The sequence below is a fragment of the Eretmochelys imbricata genome, chromosome 2, assembly GCF_965152235.1.
Source record: "Eretmochelys imbricata isolate rEreImb1 chromosome 2, rEreImb1.hap1, whole genome shotgun sequence".
Taxonomy (NCBI): Eukaryota; Metazoa; Chordata; order Testudines; family Cheloniidae; genus Eretmochelys; species Eretmochelys imbricata.
In genome coordinates this window covers 250311456-250329239 of record NC_135573.1, presented here as the reverse complement: position 1 = coordinate 250329239, position 17784 = coordinate 250311456, and the positions used below count along the sequence as shown (strand labels likewise).

General features: G+C 41.8%; 1 protein-coding gene across 1 annotated transcript in view; it reads left to right on the top strand.

Annotated features, from left to right (window-relative positions):
• Nucleotides 1-17784, top strand: part of RNF32 (ring finger protein 32) — a 43970-nt gene that overhangs the window by 14986 nt on the left and 11200 nt on the right. Inside the window, exons 3-6 of the mRNA XM_077809488.1 lie at nucleotides 3341-3483; nucleotides 7259-7291; nucleotides 7781-7905; nucleotides 8118-8226. Coding sequence (XP_077665614.1) covers nucleotides 3341-3483; nucleotides 7259-7291; nucleotides 7781-7905; nucleotides 8118-8226 — 410 coding nt within the window. The remainder of the gene's footprint in view (nucleotides 1-3340; nucleotides 3484-7258; nucleotides 7292-7780; nucleotides 7906-8117; nucleotides 8227-17784) is intronic.

Genomic DNA, 17784 nt, shown 5'->3' with positions numbered 1-17784 from the left:
TTCCAGAAGTTAGACAAAACTAGATTTTCATCCACAAGGAGGTTTATCAATGCAGCCAAGATTGTGCATCATGGAAGGGTTGACACTTCCCCTACCTGGAAATATAACAACCGTTCATATATAATAAGCCTTAACAAGTTGCCCTTTTGAGCACTTTAGGGAGGTATGTCTCTTTTTCCTTTCAGTTAAAATTGCCTTCCTCATAAAATCATTTCTGCCTTCAGGATGTCAGAGTCAGGAGTTCTCCCTATGACAGAATACTGCTTATTTTGGCCAGAAAAGATAGTTTGCAGAACCATGCCTCATTTCACTCACAGATCAAGGTACTTTGTTTGTACACCATGAGAACTGGCACGAATATTTCTGTCCTAATCTCTTGTACAGTATGGTGAAGGATGGCCCAGTGGTGAGGTACTAGCTTAGGATGCTGGTTCAGTTCCTGCTCTGCCACCGACTTCTTGTATGACCTTTGAGAAGTCAGTCTCTCTATGCCTCAGTGCCCTTTCTGGAAAATGAGGATACAGTACCTTCCTACTTCTTAGGGGTGATAAGGATAAATACATTAACGATTGTGAGATATTTCGTTATTGTGGCAATAGGGGCTATATAAATACCTAAAATAGAAAGAAGTAACACACATACAGGATGTAAGAAGAGCAAATCAGATATTGCTAAAAGAAATTAAAAAGTCTACTGCACTGTCCCCTTTCACTGAAGATGCAGAAGTAAAAATACCTCAAAATCCACCTAATAGAGATGGATTAAGGGCTGCATTGTCAAAGATTATAAGGTGTGTTGGTGAAAACTGCACTCAGAGTCACAGTTTATACCAGGATTGAGAGAACCTGCATGTCTGATGAACAAATTTGCAAGGCATCCATATAGTCAAGTCTGCATATATTTAGTGAGCACTACAAGTTGGCTTTTCATTTGACACAAGGCACAGTTTATTTAACATGCTGTGGAAGCAAAATACAAATAAAAGAATGTGATTATGGACCTGCAGAAAGTTCTTTCTACTCTATCTGGTTAGAACTTTTATTTTTTATTCCTATTTCTGCCTATGCATGGCTGTCTCCACTAACCATATCAATGAAGGATAGCTGGACATGTCATTTGACTGAGAAAAGTACAGCTTACCTGTTAAATTCTTCTCTCCTAAATGGCATGCCAAGAAATCTGACCCACTGTGTTTTAAGAGATATTTTTAAAATATGTATTTGGTTAAAAAGGAAAGTTTTTTATATTTGATTAAAAGTGTAATGGTGTTTGTTTGAGTGTTATCCTAGAACTACATGCATTTCTCTTTAGGTGCATGTGAACCTTATTTTTCAGCTTTGGAGGTTATCCTCTCACTCATGCCATGTAGTCAGTCTTTTTAGCACTTTATCATATGATCCCCAGCTCTAGTCCACCCCTGTAGCTATTCAATGGGATCCAACCTTTCAGTGAAGAATTGCAAAGTATGCCACCTAAGAAAAAAGAAATTAGCCCTTAAACTAAATTTTTTTTCATTATATAGTCCTGTAATTTTTAAGCCTTTATTTGTTTGATTTCAGAAAAAAAATAAAGTGACTTTTTTCATTGATATGCATTAAAAACAGACGTGTCTGCTCTTTTCTTTAGTATAAAGACAAATGGGCTGAATCTTCAGCTGTACCTTTCCACCTCCCCCAGTCCCAGGACCAGATGGGGGCCAGAATGGGTGATGCTAAAGCCAGCTTTGTACTAGCTAAGGATTCCTCCATGTAGGAATGGAATCCTGAGCTGCCCATATAGTCTTTTTTTTAAGGTTAACCACCTTTTTCCTCCCTTTGACTCTCTCCTCAAACCTTCCCCCCCATTCCCCTTGCCTCCAGTTCCCTCTCCACACAGGATCTTACTGACTTTTTGAGAGAGAAAGTCAAGAACATCCAGTGTGGCCTCCTCTCTCCCTGTCTTCCCTCCCACTTCCTTTTTATTCTTCTATCTCAGAAAGAAGTTTCCTATTTCTTCCTCTCCTCTAACCCTTTTCTCTGCACCAGTGACCCCCTATCATCCCAACTTCTTGGTATCCCTACTCCCTATGTCCCTCTCCTTGGCCTCTCACTTTCCTCCGGGTCCTTCCTTTCACACTACAAGCATGCTTTAGTCTTTCCCATATTGCCTTACCATACCTGCCTCTACAACTACTATCTCATCTTCCCTTCATCTCTAAACTCACCAAATGTTCTGTCTACCTCTGCTATTTGGAGTTCCCTTCCTCCATTTCCATCATAGACTCTCTCCAGACTGCCTTCTGCCATCTTCTAAAATGCTTCCCAAAGTCTATAATAATCTCTTCCCGGTCAAAGTTTAGAACTAGTACTCCATCCTCATCCTCCTTGACCTGTCAGCTGCTTGTAGTGCTGTAGACCATGCTCCTTTTTCTTGAAAATTGGCCCTCTTTTGGCTTTCATGACTCTTACGTCTCCTGATTCTTGTCCTATCTTTAATCGCTCTTTCAGTATTTTGTTCAGAGGTTCCTCCTTGTGACACCTCCAGCTTTCTGTGTGGGTCCCAAGTAGCTCCATGGCTCAACCCTCTCCTCTTCTGTCTATACAACTTCTCTGGGTGATCTCATTTGCAAACATGAGTTCAGGTATCATTTCTGTGCTGACTATTCACACATCTAGCATTCCACTCCTGTTCAAACTAAAATTTCATCCAGTCTTCCTGACATTTCCGTGTAGATATCAAGCCGTTGGCTTCAGCTCAGTATGCCTATAAGAGAGCTCTTACTCTTTTCTCTGCAAGCCCTCTTTCCTCTCAGTCACTATGGACTGGACCCTTATTGTCCCGTCACTCAGGCCAGAAAACTAAGCATCATGTTTGACTCCCACTCAACTGTATCTCCATATACTTTAATATACTTGTGTATAAAAATACTCCAACAATTTTTTGTATTAAAGGTTTTGAAATTACACTGTTTTTATATGAGGCACTATGCATTCAAGTTTAATAACCCTTAAGTAGCTATTAACAGATAAGGAAATGCATATTACCTGAATGTAAAAAATTTAAATGAAAAAATATGTTTCTACTTCAATCATATACATTGAAAAAGGCCCGGTTCTGATAGGCGCTAAACATTTCATGCATGGTGGTGAACATGCCCAGCTACCATTGGTTTGACTGGGAGTTGAGTGAAGTTCAGCACAGTGCAGAATCAGATCTGTAGTGAATACTCCATGATAGATTGGAATGTAGTTTGGTTATAAATTTGTACACAGTATTTTAAATAGATACATAGCAATGAGGTTTATGCGAAGAAAAATGTAATCTTGTAGAATTATCAATGTCTTTTTTTTTTCCACTGTAGCTCAGAAATTGGGCTTAGTTGATCCTCCTTCCTTGCCACTAACAGCAGAAGAGTGGGATAAAGTAAAGCAAAGATCCATAAAACAGGGAGATTCTGTGCAACCTTGTGCAATATGTAGGGAAGAATTTGCACTTCAACCACAGGTACATTTATAACTTTTGGAGTGTATTCTGCACAAAAACATACTTTAAACAGTTATTCACTTATTATTAGTTATTCATTTTCCAAAGTTAGTTATATTAGAAAATTTTAGTTGGAACAAGAGGAAAAAATGAGAGATTCCAACTTGAGATATTTGTTGACTTAATGAGCCTGTTGTGTAACTTATTTTGCTACACTTATTCATTTGCTTTATTTCCATTTTATTTTGGTTTATATGAATTTGGTACTTGTGGAATGAACTGGACTGACAGAACTAAAGTTTAAAGACTATGCAAGAACAAATTCAACAAAGGTGATAGCAGTGAAAAAGTTCCTGCAGCACCCAGTGTGTGTCACAACCCTCATCCAGAGAGAGCTTCCTGTTAGAGGTCAGAAAAGAGTTCAGTCTTCATCCAGACCTCTGACACCTCTACCAAGAATGTCAGTCAAAATACAAGTTGAGGTGATTGTTTTTGTGTTGTCGAGCCATGTCCATATAGAAGAGTACCGACATCAACTCATTTCATGAGACACAACTATAAGATAAAAGTAAAGGAGTACTAGTGGCACCTTAGAGACTAACCAATTTATTTGAGCATAAGCTTTCGTGAGCTACAGCTCACTTCATCGGATGCAACGAAAGCTTATGCTCAAATAAATTGGTTAGTCTCTAAGGTGCCACTAGTACTCCTTTTCTTTTTGCGAATACAGACTAACTTGGCTGCTACTCTGAAAACTATAAGATTGTGAATTTTGGTCAGTAGTGACCTTGGGTGGATTTGAACTAGTGACCTAGATGTGAAAATTCTATTTTGTTATCTTACGGCTGGCTCTGCAAATACTTACTGCCGCGTGGAGTCCTACTGAAGTCAATAGAACTTCTGAAAGTGGTATTCACTATGATCTGTATAAGTGTTTGCAGGATCCAGTTCTTAGATTGCAAGCTGTTTGGGACAGAAATCATGTCTGCTTTTTGTGCTGTGCATCACTGAACACACTGTCCGTGCTCCACAAATAATTTTTATAAAGTTTGTTTTCACTGGTTCCCTTTTACTAAGAGAATGTCAATTATATTGCCTATTTAAAGGATCATTAGACCACATTCTTGACTTTCTAGGTTGTGCAGGCTCCTGCTGCTCAGAAATCCTGGCGTTCCCAGATCCTGAACTATTCCTACACAGGTTTCAGAATGGTAGCCATGTTAGTCTGTATCAGCAAAAACAATGAGGAGTACTTGTGGCACCTTAGAGACTAACACATTTATTTGGGCATAAGCTTTCGTGGGCTGAAACCCACTTCATCAGATGCATGGAGTGGAAAATACAGTAAGAAGACATATATACATACATATATATAAGCCCATCTTTTCATGTACTCTGTATATGTATCTTCCTACTGTATTTTCCACTCCATGCATCTGATTAAGTGGGTTTTAGCCCACGAAAGCTTATGCCCAAATAAATGTGTTAGTCTCTAAGGTGCCACAAGTACTCCTCATTTTTATTCATACGCATTAAGCTGTCGTATCCTGTACTCTTCAGTTTCCAATTTTAGCTTTTTTCAAAGTCTCAACACAGTTGAGGATTTCTTCTTCTCTTGGCGCGTGTAACTCTGTTGGGCATCATTGCATTCAGCCCCCAACTCCATAAGGTACTGAGCATCTTCAGCTCCCCTTGACTTAAGTGGAAGTTGAAAACTACTCAGCATTTTACAGCATTACTTACTTGAGGGTAGGGTGAAAGTAATCTAGGCAATTAGGTGTTAAAGGAAAAAAGTTTACTGAAGCAGATAAGCTGTGCGTGGCCTAGTTCTTGCTCTTCTGTAAATCAAAGAGTTAGTCTCTGAAGGGTATCTTGTTAAGGCTGTTTATGTTGTCTGCTGGTACCAGAAGAGGTAGAAGCCAATTATTCTTAGAAATCTTCTTGATGAACCTCAGTAACAGACCTGTCAGACAGGAAAGAGCAATAGCTTCAGATGAGGCCATTTTAACACAGTTTTGTAGCTAAGAAATTTCTGGTCAGTCAGAAGAAAAACCCATATCCCACATGTGGATAATGGGGATTCTATTGAGCATGCTCAGTGGAATCCCTAGCTGTCACTCAAATATCTGATTGCCTCTCCAACCATTATATGGCCAGATCTGAAACTGCCCTGGAGAGAGATGTGGTATAGAATGCTTAATAGGACATTCTTTTGCTGCTGAAAATATCACTCTAGGGGGGAAAAAACTAATAGACCTCTATATCTAGTCCTGCAAAACTTCCATAGGTCTGTGCCCATCTGGGGTTTGAGCCAACCAAAAATAGCCTAAGTGGCTAAGGCCTTAACCTTAGTTCATCAGAATTATTAATGTACAGTAGTTATTGATTGTGCAATTTACTTTAAAAAAATTGTCTTGTTTTCTTGTGATGCTAGTTTTAAAAAATTAGTTCTTTAGTTATTTGTATCCACAGAGTGAAAATGGTGTGTCCCCAATACAATTTGGTCATTTAGTCACAATTTCTGAGGGCATGTCTGCATTTTACCTTGATGGTTTTATACATCAAATATATGCAGTCTAAGCATAATTGTACTAAACATTTTATTAATATTCCCTCATGTATAATTTTAGAATTACTTAAACAAAAAGGACAAGTAACTAGCTAAAGATGAGAGCTGTTCTTTAGACAGATGTTAATGGTAATTAGGAGGAGAAAACCATTATTCAAAGTTGCTTGTAAGTTTCTTTCATTCTGCATTTTGGGTTATTTTTCTGCTTTGTTTGTTGAACTGGGGTGGGGGCAGTGGGTGCGTTGAAATTTCAGTTTTAGAGGTTGATTATTTACTTTTTGCCTTTTACCACATTGCTACCTATTTAAAAGAAAGTGTAAAATTGCACAAAGATAGGTGGTATGGCCTTGAAGAACAAGGCTGTTCTGCTAAACTCAGGCAGTCTGGCTACCCTTTAGGTCTAAGTTTTAACTAGAGAGAGCAAAAGACAGCACTCATGAAAAGATTACTTTAGATTTGGCACAAAAAAGGGAAATGTCTCTGGAATTCTTTTTGTCCTGCATGTTTCATTAAATTTCTTCCCTCAAGGGAAAAAAGCCACTGTATCTGAAAGCTTTTCCTTTAGCTGGCTGTTTAGCTATTAATCCTTTTGTGTTTGCCAGCTCAGTAATGCATAGTACTTGTTCTAGTTTCACTCCTTCCCCAGTTATTCCTTCCACTAAGGACCAACTGCCTTTTTTGTCTAATGCTGTACGTTTTGTCAGAATAGAGATCACTACCATTTGATACGAGTTTGGGTCAGAAAAAGGTGAAGTTTGCATGAAGCTTGTGAGCACGCTTTCTCTGAGAGGGCTGTGTGTGCTGCATATCACTTGTTGAAATTTAACTGTTTTCTGGGGGGGAAATATCAGTTTTTATTTTAAATGTATTTTCTCTTGTCATTTTATGGCTCCTCCTTCTCCCCTTCCCCCGCATTTGCTTCTCTATATGAAGTAGTTCAAAATTAATGAATGACCATTTTGTTTCTTTGAGCTGTACTTTATTTTTCTGGTTGCTTCCTTCAGAAGTTTTTTATGCTGTTCATTTATATTTCTCTTTTTAGAATAAAAATTGCAAATATTTAAACTTCATTTTCAATAGATGTCTTTTGCAATACTACTAACAAGCAGGATTGTTAACATTTCTGCATTCAGATTTTTTCTTTTACTTCATGTATTTTTGGTGTTCAGCTTTTAAACTAGTTTAAACTTCAAGCTGTTCTTGTTTTTTTTTTTCTGTGAACAATAGGTGCTGCTTTCATGTTCCCATGTATTTCACAGAGTGAGTAGACCCTGGTTTAACTATTAAAGCATGCAATACAGCATTCTTGTAATTTAAATACTCTAAATCTACTGTAAGCACAATTTCTGGTTTTACAAGAAGGCATTTTGACTCAATAGCATTTACTGTTAGAAACATAATTTACAGATGATATTATTCCGGTTTTACAATGGTACATTTTGCATACAAGGGGAAACCCACATGTTTGTATACTGATTACTAATTATGTACATGGAAGTGACAGATAGCTTAATTCATAATATTTCACTCCATGTAAATCTAAAAAGAACTATCATCCTTTTGCTTATTTCCAGGAGTTTATTGATATAAATGTATATTCTTGTAAATATATGCTCTTTTGAATTCACGAAAGGGAAAAAAATGTTCACTTAGTGTAATCTAAAGTGAATCTGGTTTATTTATGAAGAAAAATTAACATTACATCTAAAAATTATAAGTGATTTCTTACATTTTTAAATATTTTTCTAGGCATGCCTGAAAGCTTTTGAAAAGTTTGCAGGTAAAAAGACCTGTCCTTTGTGTAGAAAGAAGCAGTATCAGACCAGAGTAATACATGATGGGGCGCGTCTGTTTAAAATAAAGTGTATTACGAGGTAAGGATTACTTCCAATAGAGCTGTTGTCACTGAACAACATTTATTTTGCTGTATTGCTCCAAGTTACATACTGAAAATTCAGCACTGGTGGATGCACTGTAAATATTTAAATATTTGAAAAATTTCAAATGATTATGTTTCAAGTAATTATTTTGTTCTCTTTAAATTTATATTTGCATTTGTTGAACATTGACATTTTGTTTTCAGCAGAATCCAAGCTTGCTGGAGAGGGTATATTGTTAGAAAATGGTATAAAAACTTGAGAAAAACAGTACCTCCTCAAGATAGCAAATTAAGAAAAAAATTCTTTGAAGAAAAGGTATGTTGCATTTGTTTCTTCAGTCTCAGTTAATGTTCTGTTCTCTCCTAGTCTTCCATTAAATCAAACATCCTCAAAGCCTCAGTCAGTCCCTTTCTAGGGGCAAAGAGTGACAAACACTGTAATGTAGGCCTTACGTAAAACACAGACTGTGTTTTACATAAGGCCTAACCTGTGCTCAATAACAATATTTCTTTTCGTTTTGGATTTTTCTTTCCCTTTCTCATAAATCCCAGGAATCTGTTTTTCCTGTAGAAGTACATTAAGCAGATATGGTAGTAAAATAAATGAATTGTAGATTTCGTTATTAGTCACTGGTCTTTCATAACTACTCCAAAAATTGGACTGGATAGTCCAGTTCCAGAACACTCTTACACATCCTCCAAATCCAGCTCAGAAGTGAGAACATAATCACCTTGGGGCTCTCTCCCTATAGAACAAGAAGCAGAAGCAAGGCTAGTTCTTCAAGTAGTGTCTTTATGGAGGCTCCATTTGAGGTGTTCATGCTTCTTTGATTGGAGATTTTTGGCATCAGTGTCTGTTTGGTGTGTGCATACACTGTAGCTATCTTCATGCCCTGTACTGAGGGTATATTGGACTGTGGTGGACAAATTCCCCCCAGTTCCTTCTCAACCACCTTGCCCAGAGAAGGAGCATCCTCAGTATTCACTTGCAATTCTACTTATTAACTAGTTTTTAGACAGTTTTATTCTTTTCTGGTTTATACCTTTTATTTCTTTAGTTAGTTTAGTGTGCAGTTCTTTTTTTCCAGTTCGCCAAGGCTTTTGGCTCCTGCTATACACACGTTCCTCTCCCTCCCCGCCCAATCCCTCTTGACAGTCAGGGAAGTCCTCAGGGAAGCCTATTTTTGTTGGGGTATGCCTATATCTGCAAGCTTCAAACCTTGCCTCATTTGCTAGGAGTCCTTCCCAGTTAGTGATGGCCATTCACACTGTATATGCCACCTTGGGGATATACACATGCTTGCTATGTAAGTTCTGCACAACTTTCAAAAGTTGCTCTAGGAGAGAGAGAGAGAAATAAAACTCCATCTTCTAATAATGGAGCACCACCCCCTTTGGATCCTTGTACAGCGGGCTCTAAGGGTATGTCTACACAGCAAAGAAAACCTGCAGGGTGGGATGGTCCCAAACCTCAGGCTCCAGGTCGAGCCTGGAAGTCTACACAGCAATGAAACAGCTGCACAGGCCAGCCATGAGTTTTTCTTTGCTGTGTAGACATATCCTGAGTGACCTTCGTGCACCATCATCCTCTGCAGCTCGCTCAGCTGCTGAAGCTTTGAGACCTGTTAGAGACACAGGGAAGACCTCATCTAGGAGATCCATGAAATCTCCTCAGAGAGAACACTGTTCTAAAAAGACCTGCTGCAGCAGAGACCCCATACTCCTAAAAAGATTTCGACGGGGGCTTCAAGTGCTCCTGGTACCAAGACTTCCAGATCAAAGTCCACAAACTCTCATAAGTTGCAGGCTTCCCATCACTTCGTACCAAAGCCGCAGCAGCATTGAAGCATGAGCAGAGTACAAGAAATAAGGATCCTGTACCTAAGAAGTTGGTACTGCCTGCACCAACTGCTGCATCAGTACCTCAGTTGGCAATTCCACAAGTGTTGTTGCCTCCTTCGGTATCACAGCTTTCTACCTCTTCACTAGATCTTCACACAAGCCCATGCAGTACCACAGAAGTTCAGATTCTCCAGGGACCTGTTTTTGTCTCTAATGAGCCTGAGTCTCCTTTACTGAACTCAGACTCCCGGTATCGCAAACCTGCATTATCTCTGGTACCTCAGGGATCGCTGGTACCTCTTAGTTTCCCACACAGTCAGACACTCACTGCACCCTCATCTTCTCCACCATTACACTATATAAATGAGAGCTCTTCAGACTCTCAAATATCAGTTCAGGACTCTCCTCACTGTTTACCCAGACCTGACTCTCCTGAAATTATTCAGCCCAAGGACATTCCGCTGTCTCCATGACCTAGGGTGGTTCAACAACCTCCTGGATATGACCAGGGCTAGATGCCTCCACAGTTTTCTTAGGGGCCGCCTCAATGGCCATACTGAGACCACTGAGCATTATAATCACCAGTAGTTTTCCAAGGCACATAGCATTCATGTGGAACACCAGAGACAGCATTCCTCACTCTCATGCATTCCCCTTAACAATCATCGTTGCAGAAGGAAATGTTTGAGGAGCAAGAAAGGAGGGCTGACAAGGAGCATACTCTGCAAACAAACATATCATCATCATCTTCAAATGAAGCGGTTATGCCTCCTTTGCTTGTTGCAGATGACTTCAAACAGTTCCGGACTTGATGAAGAGAGTGGCGAACACCCTCCAAATTCCATTAGAAAAAAATCCCAAAGGCCTGCCTGTGAATAAAGTGCAGTTGAAGCCTGCCAAAAATGATTTAGCAAACCCCTGACATTGCCCCCTGACAGCTCCAGAGAGCAGATAAAAAATACTACATCCTGGCGGGGGCTCAGTGTCTTTATTTTCTCATCCCGTCCCCAGCACCCTCGGAATGGATGCAGTTAATGAATGGAACAGACAGCACCATTCAAAAGCTACCCCACACGACATAGACCAGAAGTGTTTGATTCACTTGGTAGCAAGAGTTATTCGTCTGCCCCCCCAGCAGTTTAGAATTGTGAATTACCGGGTGATGCTTACAAAACAGTCACATCAACTATGCCAAATTTAATTATCTTATTGAGCATTTCCCACAAGAACACTGGGAGCAATTTCAGGCTGTCATTGTGAAGGGACAGCTCCTGGTGAGGATGACTTTACCGGTGCCTCTTAACACAGCTGACAGGGCAGCTCGCTCCATCTCCACAGCCATGGTCATGTGCCTGTCATCATCGCTGCAGTCCTCAGGCTTCCTGCATAAGGTCCAAAATGCTGTAGAGAACCTCTCCTTCAATGGCCTCAAATTATTCAGTGAGCCCACAGATTAGTCCCTACATTCTTCTTCAAGCAGTGTCCCTGCAGGTAGTCCACATTCGGATGTGCACATGCCCAGGGGTGCTCTTGATTGGAGACTTTCATTAGCAGCGTCTGTGGGTCATGCCTGCACCCTAGACATCCCTGTGCTCCTAGACCCACTGCCACTCCAGTTCCTTTTCAAGACTGTGACTTGAGATGGAGCATTGCTGTGTTCGTTAGCTAGCTATGCAGCTTGGTACCTCGCTCACATCATCTTTTCTTTTGGCATTTTCTTCTATTTTTTGTTAATTAGCACGGTATGCACTTTGGGGGTTAGTGTCCCCCTTCTTCATTTGCCCGATAAGGGTCTTTTTTTCCCCACCCTCTCAAGTCTTGGTCCACAGACTCAAGTACAGTTATGCCCAAGACCCCGGGCTTCAAACCCTGCCAGATGTACCATGGGTCTTTTCCCCTCAGGAATAGTCATTGAAGCTGCCTCCTCTGCCTGGGAGAGACTCATGTCCTCTCCAACTGTGAAATCTGCTCAGTTTCAGAAGCAGGTTAAAAAAAACCCTCCTGTTGATGGAGCACTCTCTGAGACTCGTGGGATCCAGTTCACACCCTGTATCTTGGATCTAGTTGATCAGAGCCCTTGTGACTGGCTCTGCTGTGACAGTAAAAGACCCCAAGGGCCCTTCACAATCATCCAGACCCTCTCAGAAGAAGAGATACCATTCTCCAGAATGGGATGAGAGAAGTGGGAAAGTCATCTCCTCGAGCTAGGTCTCAGGAGACTTCATATCCTGATACGGGTAGCGCTGAGGCTCTCATCCCTTCCAATTCTGAGGTCATGGCACCAGCTAAGAAAACCAAGCCACGTACCAAGAAAATGTCAGGTAAACAACTTAGAACAGCATCAGCACTAGACTCATTGTCTTTGGAATACAAGGACTCCAGAGCCAAGCTGAAATGGTCATTGGTACTGTCTTCTGTAGCCAAATGTGAAGGGCACACTGATCACAGTTCAGTATTGTCTCCAATACCACCCAACATACTGACTCCTGAGCATCCCTGTCTAGAGTCCCCGGTACCATCCAGGTTCCTATTCCATGAGAACATTGGAATCTTTGGAAGAGCCTGAATCACCATTACTGAGGGGTGCCGAAAGACACACACTGCCAGTACCAACTCACCTCCTGGAGCCTATTTACCCTCCAATCCCTACCATATTTAATGATGACTCAGTCTCTGGTACCAGTGTGGTCACCAGCCCCACACAATCTCTTTGAGGATACCAGTGCAATCTCAGCACCCTGTCCGGGCCCCAGTACCAACTCGACTACCAGGTACTCACTGAGGAGGAAACTCCCAGCAAGAGATATACCTGGCAACCTTGGGAAGGACAACCTTGAAGCCCTGCCTCCTTCCCTTATTCCTCACCACGGTGGGCTTATTGGAACCCCATGGCTTCTTAAGGTGACTAGTTCTACAGGGTCGCATCTTATGAGTGCCCTCTTACAAGCAACGACTGCTGCCCTTGGATTCCGCTCCACAGGAGGATCTTATAGAGGAGCAAGGACCAACTGAGGAAGAAGAAACACCACCTTCAACAAATCCTCCTCCTCTCCAGATGAAGTTGCCATGCCTCTTCCATCATCCTGTCAGTGATTTCAACACCTTATGAAACATATAGCGGAGAGCTTGCAAATTTCATTGGAAGAAATATATGAACTCCAAAATTCCCTGTTGTACATCCTTCTTACATCTCCTCAGGGAAAAATCATCTTGCCCATCAACAATGCTCTGGTGGCCCCAGCATGTACGAAGTGTTCTAGCTACAATACCACCTATGCATAAATGGGCTGACAAAAAATACTACATTCCACCCAGAGACTCAGAGTATATTTTTTCCTCCCACCTTATACCCAACTCCCTAGTTGTCAAGGCTGTTAACTAACAGAACAAGCAACATAAGTCCTGCTCAGTGCCATCTGACAATGAGTTAAAATGACTGGATCTGCTAGACTGCAAAAGCTACTTGTCAGCTTCTTTGAAGTTCAGAATAGTCAGTTATCAAGCCCTGATGGCAAAATATGATTTTACCAACTGTTCAGTTTTCATCTTTTATTGAACACCTACCTCGGGACCAGAGGGAATGATTTCAAGCCCTCATAACAGAAGGCCAGATAATTGCCAAGACATCTCTTCATGCCTCATTAGATGACATCGATACAGCTGCATATTGCATGGCTATTGCAGCAGTCATGCACTGAGCTTCTTGGCTGCAGTCCTCTAGCCTCCCCCTGGAGGTACAAAATACTTTCGAGTACCTTCCCTTCAAGAGGCCCAGGTTGTTTAGTGATACCATGGATGGTCCTTTCATTCATTTAAATGCTCCTGGGCAACACTATGATTTCTGGACATTTATACAGCTGCAACAAGGAGAAAATATAGTAGATCACAGACAGCTCTATGGTCTCACAAAGTCTGCTGCCAGCCCATGAGAGTGGCTGAACTCTCCAGGAAGAAGCCCAGGTTTGCTAAGAAAGGGCCATCTTATATAGCAATCTCCCAGTCAGTGACATCATCAAAACAACTATTTTGACCCATTTGTTGAGGGTCACAAACTGTCTTCTGCTCCAGCTTCTACACTACATCTGTTCCCCCTCCACCTTTATGGGGATCACTCTCCCATTTTCTACCTTTCTGGGAGCTCATCACCTCAGAGAGATGGATCCTAGAGGTGATTTCTACAGCCTACTCCATCCAGTTCAGTCCCCTCCTCTGTCTTCTGAGACCCTTCTCACAAGGATCGCCCTCCTTCCCCTCTGCCTCAAAGTCTTTCACTGGACTTCCATTGTTGGCAGCAGGTCCACCTCCTTTCTATATACCCTGGTACTGGAGTGCAAAGGTATCTAGGGCTCAGGCACGGATCTGCAGATGCTGCTGACAAAAGTCTTTAGTCAAGAGTGCACAGGTGCACACGTATCTTGAAACTCTTGAACTCCAGTTACTGTACAAGGTAAGTAACCTCCTCTTCCTTGAAAGATTCTAGAATTACCCTTTTCTTACTGGATATATATACTCCTGCAAACAAATAGTTTCCGTAGGTCTCAAACAACTCAGAGGTTCTGTCCACCCCCGTTTTCCACCTACCACATAGGACCTAAGCCACCTAAGAAGAGACCCAGACTACACAAAGGGAAAGCATTCACCATTACAACCCCACTGACACAGCAGGAATCATCTGTGAAGAGCTCCTTTGGATGCCTTGGAACACTCTCATGATTCTGATCTGATATTGCACTATTCTGCTTAGCTTATTCTCTCATTATTTGCAGACTGGCTCTCCGATTTCCACAATTCATGGGAGCAGATTTACCAACAGATGGGTATTGGAAGTTATAACATCAGGCTATTCCATCCACTTGCACTCTATGCCCCCCCTCACATTCCCCTTCTCTATCCTTTTCAGGCACCAATCTCATAAGTCTCTCGTGAGATAGGAGATTCTGTCTCTTCTCTCCTTAGAAGCCATTGAACAAGTTACCACTGTACAAGGGAAGAGGATTTTAATCCAAATATTTTCTCATTCCCAAAAAGAAGGGCGGGTGGAGACAGATTTTAGATCTCAGGATGCTGAATACCTTCATCAAGATTCAGAAGTTCGAGATGATGACATTTGCAGTTATCATCCCATCCCTTGATCTGGGGGAATATTTCATAACCCTCAACCTTCAGGATGCATACCTTCATGTTATGATACACTCTTCTCACAAGAAGTCTGTACACTTTCTAGTGGGCCAGGACTATCATCAATATTACCACCTCAGAGTGTTCTTGAAAGCTATGGCAGTCGTTGCTATGCAGCTTCGTCAATAGAAAGTAAACATTTTTCCATATCTTGACAATTGGCTCTTAAAGGAGCCTTGTTACACTGCAGTTCAAACTTCAGTAAACAAGGTCACCTCTGTTCTCAAGGCTCGGTCTTCAGTTCAACATCACAACGGCCTTCCTCCTACCTGTGCAGCGGATAGAGTTCATAGGAGCCATTCTCAATGCTACAACATACAGAGTCTATCTACCCAGGGACACAACTTGACAGAACTCACTGCACAATTTCAACTAAGTCTTCCGGTCACAATGAGATCCTGCCTCCAACTTCTTGGACATATGACAGCATTGAACCTTCATCATCTTACATGCCCGTTTGCACCTGCACTCCTTCCAAACTTGGGTCAGGTGAGTCTGTACTCCTGACAGGAACAGTCTGAACAAGTTGCTCTCTGTCCCTTGTCACATAGTAGTCTCCCTCGACTGGTGGAAGAATGTGGACAAGGTGTGTTCAGGGCTTCCTTTCAACCAACCCCCTCCCAGTAGTTTCTGATGCATCTATCCTTGGATGGGGAGCTCACCTACAGGATACTGCACAGGGTGGGTGCACTGCCCAAAGTGCACCCTTCATGTCAGTATCCCAGAATTCAGGGCCATAAGGTATGCCTGCCAGCACTTCTTTCCCATGATAGAAGGTCAATCTATTCACATAATGGTAGACAACAGGGCCAGGATGTACTATATAAATCGATTGTTGTGGTCGGGGGCAGGGGGCAAGATTTTCCTCCCTCTGTTCAGATGCCATGATGATGTGGAATTGGTGCATAGCTTGCCACATCCTTCTCTCAGCAGTCTTTCTGCCTGGCTTTCAAAACACTATAGCCAATGTCCTCCGCAGACATTTCACTCAAGTGCAAGTGAGAAGTCAACAAATCCACACTCAGACAGATTACTCTCCTGAGGATTCCCAGCAGTAGATCTCTTCACCACCACTATTAGCTGGAGCTGTGTGAACTTCTGCTCGAGGGGAGGTCTGGGCCATCATTCCTTGTGAGATGCCTTTATCCTCTCATGGTCAAAGAACCTTCGATATGCCTTTCTTCCAGTGCCGCCAATCCTCAGGGGGTCCTGAACAAAAGTCAAACAAGACCAAGCCACGGTCATCTTGATTGTACCAAATTAGCCGATTCCCTTACATTTTCCAGCTCTCTTCTCGGCCGGTCATCAAGCCTACCATTGACCCCTCCCCTGAACGTTCTCTCGCAGGACTTTAGGAGTGTTCTTAACCCCAACCTCAAAACTTTATGACTCAAAGCCTGGTAGCTGGATGGAGATTCAGGAGGTCCTGCTTAACAATAGAATGGAGTCCACAGAAAAACTTACCATCAGAAATAGAAAATATTTGAGCACAGCTTTACTCCCTAACACCTATGTCCTGCCGATTCTTCCATTTCTAACGTTTTAGAATACCTTTTCACCTTGAAGGAGGTCTTTCATTGAGCTGCATTAAAGTTGATTGGGCAGCTAGCTCAGCTGTGGAAGGTTTCTTGGCATTTGCTCACCCTGCAACTTCTAGATTTATCAAAGGGTTATCAAACCTTTTTCCGCAGGTCAGAAAGACCACTTGAACCTAGGTCTCAATTCTTTAATGAAACCTCCCTTTGAACCAGTGACTACCTGTACACATTTACACCTTTCCATGCAAACTGCCTTTTTTTAGCATCCATTACTTCTGCTCAAAGAGTTGGTGAGCTAAGAGCTCTGATGGCTGACCTCCCCACCCCCATACACTGTTTTCTTCAAAGATAAGTTGTGCCTCTGACTACATCTGCATCCTTACCTAAAGTCAGTTCAGACTTTCATATAAATCAAAATATTCATTTCCCTATATTTCATCCTAAACCCCTTCGGATGAGGGAAGATGTTGCCTTCCATACCTTAGATGTTAGGAGGGCACGGGCATGCTATTTGTACAGACCAGATCCTTTTAAGCTTCTATTTGTATCTCTTGCAGACAGAGCTAAAGGAACATCAGTGTAACCCAGAGACATTCTAAATGGGTTACCACCAGTATCTTCTCCTTCTGTGAAGCTGCTAACTTATCATAACTAGGGTCACCAGATAGCAACTGTGAAAAAAATGGGATAGGGGGTGGGAGGTAATAAGTGCCTATATAAGAAAAAAGTCCCAAAAAATGGGACTGTCTCTTTAAAAACGAGACAGATGGTCACCCTAATCATAGCCCATTCAATTAGATCTCAGTCCACATCCATTGCTCAGCTAAAAGATGTCTAGTGGAAATAGGCAGAGATGCTACATGGGCTTCAGTCTACACTTTCTCCAGATACTATGCCATAGTTAACACTTCTCAGGCAGATGCTGTCTTTGGTTCTACAAACAGTTCTAGATCGAATTGCAAAGCTCCCAACTCCTTCAGAAGGCACCGCTAGGAAGTCAACTCAAGTGAAGCACCCATAGGGACACCACTTGAAGAAAGAGGTTACTTATCCTGTACAGTAACTGGAGTTTTCAAGATGTGTGTTCCTATGGGTGCTCCACTACCCACCCTCCTTGTCCCCTGCTTTGGAGTGTTGTCTCTGTGGGACTTCGTGGTAAAGAAGTTAATTAAGGACAGTTTATCCATTGCAATCTATATACCCTCAGTACAGAGCATAAGGATAGGTACATGTGCAGACTAGTGAACGCTGCTGCCAAAAATCTCTGATTGAAGTAACGTGTGGTGCATGTGCACCTCAAGAGGAGCTCCTGTAGG